This window comes from Cherax quadricarinatus, chromosome 53 (assembly GCF_038502225.1).
Source record: "Cherax quadricarinatus isolate ZL_2023a chromosome 53, ASM3850222v1, whole genome shotgun sequence".
Taxonomy (NCBI): Eukaryota; Metazoa; Arthropoda; class Malacostraca; order Decapoda; family Parastacidae; genus Cherax; species Cherax quadricarinatus.
In genome coordinates, this window is record NC_091344.1 from 20,229,249 (window position 1) to 20,238,883 (window position 9,635).

The window sequence follows — 9,635 nt, forward strand, 5'->3', positions numbered from 1 at the left end:
TCCTTCAAGCAGAACGCCCTATCCATATACCTAACTTGGCTATCCCCAACAACAACAATATTCTTACCTTCCTTAATGTCTTTCGTTGTGGAGTTCCCAGTAGTCGACTCACATTCGTCGGGTAGCACTGAGAATGTATTAGATGTTTCCACAACAGTTTCCACGGCACTCTCTTTCTTCTTCATCGTTTCTACCTTTCCATTCGTCTTCTTGATCGTCAACTTCGTTCCCTGCTGTCCAGCCACTGACCAGTTTCCCTTCTTGACCTGAGGACTCAAAACAGGAGGACTACTACGAATCTTCTTGTTTTCCTCGGTCAGTCGCCGAATCTCCATCTTCGCCATCCTCAATTCTTCCTTAAGCTGTTGGTAAAGTTGCTCGATGGAGGGCATCTTGCTTCAATTCGTAGAGAGTGCGCAAACAGGTCTTCACAGAGCTAAGTACACGTCACCACTGCGCAAAAGCCAACTCAATCAGGAGCTACTGCGCAGCACGTCCTCACTGCCCAATAGTGATGCGAACACTTGGACATAAATGTTCTAAACTTAAAAAAAAAAAAATTGATGTAGTCATTGTTGAAGTGCAAGTTTCGTGCAGAAATCTTTCCACATCCTTTTATGTAAAATGATTGGTATGGTTTGTTTAACCTTGTAATATGGATTATTCAGGTATGCTTCATACATGGCTATGGAAGCCTTCATTCAGTAGGCCTTTTATTTTTATTTCAGTAAACACCAAGTTAGTTACATTAATTTTTTCAGATTCTTCTAAAGCAGGGAGCACTAGTCTGGAAAGTAGTAGTGGTGGTACTAGCAGTGGCACTCCTAGCAGTGGCAGTGTTGTACCCATTCAGTTGTCTGATTTACAGAACATACTTTCTGGGATCTCTGTTCCACCTGATGTATCTGGCTCTCCCAGGGTTGCAGGTAAGACAAGCTAGATAAACTTTTAAGAAGGGCTATGAAATTACTAAAGGTTATCAGTTTAATAGTGGACACTAGGAGCAATGTTTATTTCATGGGGTCTAGACAGTGAAAGAATTAAGTACTCAGTGTCCACATTTAAAAAAAAAAAAAAGTCATAAATAGTAAAGAATCTTTCTGAAAGTAATGAGACCAAGAATACAAAATTTGATAGCAAACTTACGGAATTATGCAGGTGCAGTTTCATTCTATAATACAGTAAGTCCTCACATAACGTCATCGATAGGTTCTTGAAAACTGCAGCTTTAGGTGAAATGACATATAACAAAGCCAGTTTTACCATTGGCTAATTAATATCAACAAAACTTCTAGTTTTATTTCTAATGTTACACTTTGTCTTTCTTGTGGCTACAGACATCAGAGGTGCACAGTGCACCTTTAGCACTCATTGCAACAGGGTTACCATAAATCAAGGAATAAATGTTTGCAAAGTGAAAATTATAAGGAATATCTACCACCACGCAGTTTAAAAACAAGCAGTAATAAAGATGGCAGATATAATTATCACATACTTTACGAATTTTTATTTTACAATAATTTGTATTCATTGTATTCATTCAATTTCTTTCTCATCAGTGTTATAACAATAAGACATTGAATGAAATGACGTTATTAGAGGACCTACTGTACTATGTTACCATATTCATGATAACATAGTATTTCCATATACACTGGACCCCCGGTATTCGATATTAATCCTTTCCTGAGAGCTCGTCGAATACCGATAATATCGAAAACCGAATCAATTTTCCTCATAAGAAATAATGAAAATCAAATTAATCCGTGCAAGACACCCAAAAGTATGAAAAAAAAAATTTTACTACGTGAAATATTAAGTTTAATGCAATAGAATAATTACGATAACAATAAAATAATTGACACTTACCTTTAATGAAGATCTGGTGATGATTGATGGGATGGAAGGAGGGGAGAGGTGTTAGTGTTTAGAAGGGGAATCCCCTTCCATTAGGACTTGAGGTAGCAAGTCCTTTTCCAGGGTTACTTCCCTTCTTCTTTTAATGCCACTAGGACCAGCTTGAGAGTCACCGGACCTCTGTCGCACAACAAATCTGTCCATAGAGCTCTGTGCCTCCCGTTCCTTTACAATTTGTCTAAAATGGGCCACAACATTGTCATTGTAATAGCTGTGTTAGGGTGATTTTCATCCATAAAGGTTTACACTTCAACCCACTGTGCACACATTTCCTTAATTTTTGAAGTAGGCACAATGTATTCCACAACTGGTATAGGCTTCTCAGGGTTAGCCCCAAACCCTTCAAAATCTTTCTTAATTTCCATACTAATTCTCACCCTTTTTACCACAGGGTTGGCACTAGAAGCTTTCTTGGGGCCCATGGTGACTTATTTTGCAGAAACAAACACCAAACACAGTGATAATATGGATAATATGGAATGTACTGAATGTATCCTTAGATGCGCGCACACTGGCTGGCTTGTAAACACTGGCACACAAGGGGCAGTTCAGGCCACATGTGGACAGGTCTCGTACGAATCGTATCGAATACCGGGTTTTCAATCGAATACCGAGGAAATTTTTTTGCGATATAATGCATCAAATACCGGATTTATCGAATACCGATGCCATTGAATACCGGGGGTCCACTGTAATAAATAATCCCATGTTTGAATTTATGAGTATGCATTGAAGGAAAAGTTAAAAAGAGGGATGTAGTTCTTAGTCTACAACAAATTCCAAAGTTGCCATCACATTTTAATATGATATTCCAGCCACTTTATTATATGGTACCTAAATTCAAACCAAGTCACTAAAATTATACATTGAGGTTCCAAGAATGTGAATTAATTTTTTGTTACCTCTCAAAAGTTGACTTGAGTCCAGCCATGACTGCAGAAGCCCTTCAGCCTATATTGACGAATGAAGAGTTCGTGAACCAGCTTCGTCCATACCTTCCTGCAACTTCTGATGAATTACCTCCCACTGAGCAACTTAGGGGAACAGTCACTTCTCCTCAATTCCAACAGGTATAATTCTTTTTCCTTGGCTTCCATAGACTGTGCTGTAAGTAGTGTCACTTCATATTTTTAACAGCATCTGTTTCTTACCATAGCAGTGACCCCAAAAAAGAAAATACATTTTTTTTTTTTTTAACACATTGGCCGTATCCCACCGAGGCAGGGTGACCCAAAAGAGAAGAAACTCACCATTACTTACTCCATCACTGTCTTGCCATAGGCATGCTGATACTAGAGTTCAAAAACTGCAACATATCTCCACCCCTGCTTCATAGTACAGGCACTGTACTTCTCACCTCTAGGACTCGAGTCTGGCTAACTGGTTTCCCCAAATCCCTTCGTAAATGTTACAGTGCTCACACTCCAGCAACACAACAAGCCATAAGAACCACTTTCCTCCACTCACTCCTATCTAACATGTTCATGCACACTTGCTAAATAATGAAAGGAATAAAGAAAAAGCCTATCAAATGGTTTATTAGGATTCTAAATAGGGAACAGATAGAAAGAAATCTAATTCACCCCAAAATCATTTGCTCCATTTGAAGTAAATGGCAAGAAGTGATTTTTGGAATTAGATGTGCTATTATAGTGTGAGCATTTTGTGTTGTATTCATGAAGGTATTTAGGGAAACCAGCATAGATGACCTAAAAATGAGTAACTGAATAGCTTTCTTGAAACTTTTTTTTAGCAGTTTACTGCCATATCTTATAAGAAGCGACAATTGAACTACTGTACTTGAATCAATCGCTATACTTCATATGTATATATTATGTACTAGTAAAGCTCTTTGTTTTTCAGGCAGTAAGCTTGTTCAGCAGTGCACTTCAGTCAGGCCAGCTAGGTCCTCTAATCAACCAGTTTGGTCTTGGTGAGGATGCTGTTTTGGCTGCCTCCTCATGTGACATGGAAGCATTTATTAAGGTTTGTTACTTGTGGCAGTGCAGATCATTGTTATGCAGAGAGAAGGGGTGAAGAAATTAGAAGATAGCGTGGTAGTATGAACAATGTTCAATGAGTGGCAGAGGGTGCATTGAGATGGTTTGGTCATTTAGAGAGGATGCAGCAAAGGTTGGAAGAGGGTGTATAAATATATCTGGGATGGATAGAAAGAGGTTCAGGGGACATTTGAGGAAGGGTAAAAAGGAGGTTTTGAGAGGTGTGAACTTGAGCGTCCATCAGGAATGTGTTAATGAAGTGAAGGATAGAATGTGGCTTTTGGGATTGAATATGCTGTTGTAGTGTGAACATGGTAATTGTATGAAGGGGAAACTAGTTAGCTGGACTTAGGTTTTGGTGGTGGGAAGTGTGGTACCTGCACCGTGAAGGATGGACAGAGTTGTGGTTTGTTCAAAGTCGCAAACTCCTGGATTTCTTCCTGTTTTTTCCTAATGCCAGTGACACTAGATTGGTTCCTTCATATAAGTGGTGTTAATAGAGGCTTAAATTACCAAGTTTTAGAACTGTTGTGCATATAAATTAAGGAATATTAAATGGAAAATAGTATGGCATGCACATACCTTAAGAGGGTTTGTTGTTTGCAGTGTGGGGTGCCTGCTGCAGCTTTATTTTATAAATGTTCATATGTTTCTGAGGGCTAACTGCAGACTTAAGGACAAGAGGCTGTATATATAAGAGAGCTAAATTTTGCTTCTCTCAATATATTTGTTATACACTTATCCCCTCTACTTTCTTGGATGCTTTTTGAATCTCATGGATTCATCACTTTGAAAAATGTGTTGATTGAGGATTGGGCACACACATCTCATCCATAGCCACCTGTTTGCAGGTGCTCCTGCCCATGTTACATAGCTTGTGGTACTGGTGGTTATGGCACACACTTTGACAATTTTCCCATGGCTTTGGCCACTCCATATTTCTCGTGATTTTGTAATTACAGTACAGGGGTGCCTGTGCTGCTGCCCCCACCACTGCCGCTGCCCTCTTCTTCTTTTTTTTACAGCTCCATCTATAAATATAATTAACAGTCATGGTGATATTGCACATCCCTGTATAAGGCCTGCTTTTATTGGAAAATAATCCCTTTCTGCATACCTTAACCTGAACCTCGCTTATCTGCATACATTTGCAACATCTGCCATATTGCTGCTGTATACACCCATGTTCAATTCCCACATCCATAAATATGACAAAAAGTTCCTTTCCTTTAAGTATTGTTCACTTATATGCTTCAGTGTGAACATTTAGTCTGTTCATCCCTCCCTTCCCTAAATCGTCCTTGTTTCTCTGGCAACGTACTTTCTGTTAACCTTATTTTTTTCAGTAATAGCTCTGTGGTACACTACCTGGTATAATCGACAGGCTTTTTTTCCTCAGTGATTCTTACACTTTGTCCTTGTACAAACAATTCATGCATCCTCTCTGCCAATATTTAGGTACCTTGCCTTATGCATATATTGAACAAATTCACTAACTACTTCAAAACTAGATCCTCACCTGCTATTAACATTTGTCTTAATCCTTTTTGTTTCATGTATGCTAAGGTTTTTGAAATTTTGTATTTTCCAACTGCAAACTACAAATTTCTAAAACATTAGCATACATGATACTCAACCAGGCAAAGCACCACCTATTGTAATGTAATCACATTGTCTACCTGTCCTCATCCTAATATGGCATTTTTCAGGCCACCATGCATCACTCACACCTTAAATCTCCACCTATACATACTGTCTCTTTAATCTCTGTATGTTAGAAGTGATCAAGGTCCCAGGACCGAAACATTTTCTAATAAATATGTCCTAGTGTTTGCTTGCATGTCTTTATAAATCACATCACTTCTACACTTTAAAGAGCTTTCATATGCTCTACATTTTAAAAATCTTTCATATACTAACTTTTTTTCTCCCCTTACCACTTTCTACTTCATCAGTCTGCCAGTTGCTCTTCTTCCTACTTGCATCCACCCACCTATATCCACAAACTTCTGGTGCACCCTAACACTGCATACCTAAATCCACCACATACCTCTTCAGCCCCCTCCTTGTTACTTGCATTCTTTCTAGCCCACCTTTCTCCCAATAGTTGCTCATATTTTACCCTAACTGCCTCCTTTAATTTATTTACTTTCACTTAATTCTTACTCACTGATGGCACTTCTTGCACCCTATTTACCTCTTATGCTCTTTGTACCTACCACTAAATAATCTGAGATATCTTCCCTGTATGAAACATGTGAGATCCAGAAATCTACCCATCAGCCTTTTACTAATACATAGTCTAACGAACTGCTGTCATTAATCCTGACATGTCTTGTATACTTATATACTGTATCCTCTTTTTCCTGAAATAATTATTGCCTATTACCAAGCTTCTTTGTGTAGAAATACTGAACTCAATTAGACATTTAGAGAGGATGGAGCAAAGTAGAAAGACTTTGAGAGTATATAAATCTGTAGTGGAAGTAAGGCATGGTAGGGGTCGGCCTAGGAATGGTTGGAGGAGGGGTTAAAGGAGGTTCTGTGTGCAAGGGGCTTGAACTTCCAGCAGGTGTGCGTGAGCGTGTTAGATAGTAGTGAGTAGAGCCGAATAAGCGTGCCTCTGGCAAGACACTGATGGAGTGAGCAATGATGAAAGTGTTTCTTCTTTTTCAGGTCGCCTTTGGTGGGAAGTTGCCGAGGTGTTAATAAAAAAAAAATTTTCATGTACTCCTGACACTTCAGAATTTTGTACTCTTCTGTCTACAACAGTTCCTTACTCTTAAGCATTTAGGTCCCCCACAATTGTTTTCTCAAACCTTTCATTATACATTATGCACTTACTATGCATAGCTGTACAGCAAACAGGCAGTTTCTCCTCAAAAGTTTCATTTCATTACTAAACCTCTGCATGACTGTAACTTGTTTAATACTTACCATCATTCATTCTCTGAGGAAATGTCTTTCTGAAAGTTCATATACATCACAGTTCAAGTGACCCTCTGAATTAGTGTCCCCACTTATCCTTCAAAGTGCAGGCACTGTACTTTCCACTTACTGAATTAGCCTAGCTCACTGATTTCTCTGAATCACTTCATAGGTGTTATCCTGGTTACACTCCAGTTGTGAAAATACCAAAAACCACTTGACTCCATGCCAGTCTAATGCTGTCATGTGCTTGCTAGATAAGAGGCTCTTCCATTTAAAACCTTCACATCCACTTTGCAATGAAGGTGCCTTGGTATCAATGAAAACCTCTTCATTTAGGGAATTGGAGCTATCCTTCACTTCCTTGAATCAAAGGCGATTGCCTCCTATTACCCTTTCCCAAGATGCTTTACGAGTCCCATGTGTTTAGTGCAACCCCACAAATTTAGTAATACAGTGGAACCTTGGTTTTCGTAGGATTCGGTTTTTGATAACTTTTCATCAAAATTTTGTCCCAGTTTTTGTACATCTGCTCAGTTTTCATAATTGACAATGGTCCACTGTACCAAACACATCCGCCTGCCCACGCCCACACAAAGCATCCCACTCATTCTGACTCAGTCTGGCTTTGTTTCTTGTTGAGTGAGCAAAGTGGAATGAGTTGCAAAGTTTTGTGGAGAAATATCACCCTAACAAAGCTGTTGCAAGCCGTGTCTGCAACATGTTCAATGATAATGCCTTGTCTCATTTTAGGCAAATCTTAGAGATACCAGAAACAGACCTCTCAGGACAGATTTTTTTGTGCAACGGGTACAGTGATTCAAGTTGGTCCTAGTGCCAGTAAAAGACAAAGAAGGGAAGTAACCCTGGATAGGACCTTGATACCTGAAGTCCTTATGGAAGGGGATTCCCTTTCCAACCAATAACCTCCCTTCCTCGCCATTTTCCATACGCCAACAAGAGTCTTCAATAAAGGTAAAAGTGATGTTAAATGTTCATTTATCCATTTCATTAGTCATTTATATTTATTTCTCATTGTTCTCTGTATGTAAAGCTATAGTTATTCTCTATAAAATGTATTTTTTGTTAATATTTTTGGGTGTTTGGAACGGATTAATTGGATTTACATTATTTCGTATGGTAAATATAGCTTCAATTTTTGTATAATTTGGTTTTCATCACTTTCTGGAACGAATTAATCACGAAAACGAAGGTTTCACTGTAATTCATTCATTCATTGATGCTGTGTTATTTGTACTTTATCATTTGCAAATAGCTTTTTTTTTTTTTTTCAGGCTTTAGGTAAGAAGAAAGATAAAGAGGAAGGTAGTAAAAAGGAAGAAGAAAAAAAGGCTTCTGATAAAGATAAGGACCAGGATAAGGATGATGATGATGCTATGTCTGTTGACTAAATGTTATCTGTAAATATATTTGTTCAGTACTTTTTATTTGATATCTTTTCAAAATTACTGGTATTATTACTCAGTCATAATTTACATATTAAACTTTAATAGGATTGTAATTAAGAACCTAGTTCACTGGACATGTTGGTCATGGTCTTAATATGATTATTAGAACATCTGTAAATTTCATCGTAATTTTGTTGGGATTTTTGGTTATTAGTTATTAAAAAGAATTTCCCAAGAAGCTTACTATCAGGGAAAGGGTCAAACCAGCATGCTGATAAAGACATTGACAGAATGGGAACTTTTATGTTTCATTTTGAGACCAAGGTTTTTCAAGTCTGTAAACTTGAAAAAGATTGTACCAAGCAATATGTTTCGGTAAAGGTATAATTTCGTCATTGCCTTTTGAACAAGCTGATTGCTGTATTATTATTTAGTAAATTTAATTTTTGTTTGATAATAAAATGCTGTTTGGCTTAATTCTCTTTATTTAAACCTGAAAATGATTTTTAATATTATAACTACATTTAAAATTGCACACAAATAATAATTAAATTTATTACTGGAGATTTATTGCTACAGTTATTTAGCACTTTTCATTTGCAGCTTTCATGAATGGAATATGAAGGCACAAGGAAAATACTGATGCTTAAGAGCAGCACTGAAGATCCAGAATCAAGGTTAAAGTAATTTTTTGTGGTTTTTATGGTAAAAGAAAATTTGGTACATCTGTCAAAACATGAAGCAAAGTGAGGTAAGTATAGTTGCAGAGAAAGTTCCTCTACTCTCCTAGGCAGAAATAATATCAGGCAACTCAGACATAGCAAACAGACTATTTTCATGAATGAATTAGCACAGCTTGTAACAAGAAGGGTGATTGACAAAATTAATTGCTGGTATTTTGTGTATCTGTTGAAGTAGATTTATGAATGCAAATATGAATTAATTACCACTCAGATATTATATCCAATATTATAAATTATAAAAATTATTTGGAAAGGTGACCAAATATGTTGTAAAGTGTTTGGATTGACAACAGGTCCGTAATCATCATGCATCAGTCATATCTACTCGTGAAGCATAATTTTAATGGATGATTTAGGGGGACGGGGAGGGGTCATCCTAAGAAAGGATGGAGGGAGAGGGTAAAAGAGGTTTTGTTTGCAAGGGGCTTGAACATGCAGCAGGCAAGTGTGAGTTAGATAGTAGTGAATGGAGACGAATGGTTTTTGGAACCTGACGAGCTGTTGGAGTGTGAGCAGGGGTTAATATTTTGTGAATGGATTCAGGGAAACCTGAACTTGAATACTGGAAATGGGAAGTACAATACCTGTACTTTAACCTTTCAACTGTCCAAACGCAGAGCTACATTTACACTGCTAGC

At 37.8% G+C, this 9,635-nt stretch overlaps 1 protein-coding gene across 2 annotated transcripts in view; it reads left to right on the forward strand.

The window, feature by feature from the left end:
* Positions 1-8,731, forward strand: part of Rpn13 (regulatory particle non-ATPase 13) — a 34,262-nt gene extending 25,531 nt beyond the window's left edge. For both annotated transcript variants that reach the window (XM_053781482.2, XM_053781481.2), the window contains exons 6-9: positions 762-926; positions 2,830-2,987; positions 3,781-3,903; positions 8,141-8,731. In XM_053781482.2, the coding sequence (XP_053637457.1) occupies positions 762-926; positions 2,830-2,987; positions 3,781-3,903; positions 8,141-8,257 (563 nt within the window). In that variant the 3' untranslated portion in view covers positions 8,258-8,731. The remainder of the gene's footprint in view (positions 1-761; positions 927-2,829; positions 2,988-3,780; positions 3,904-8,140) is intronic.
* The last annotated feature ends 904 nt before the right edge of the window (positions 8,732-9,635 follow it).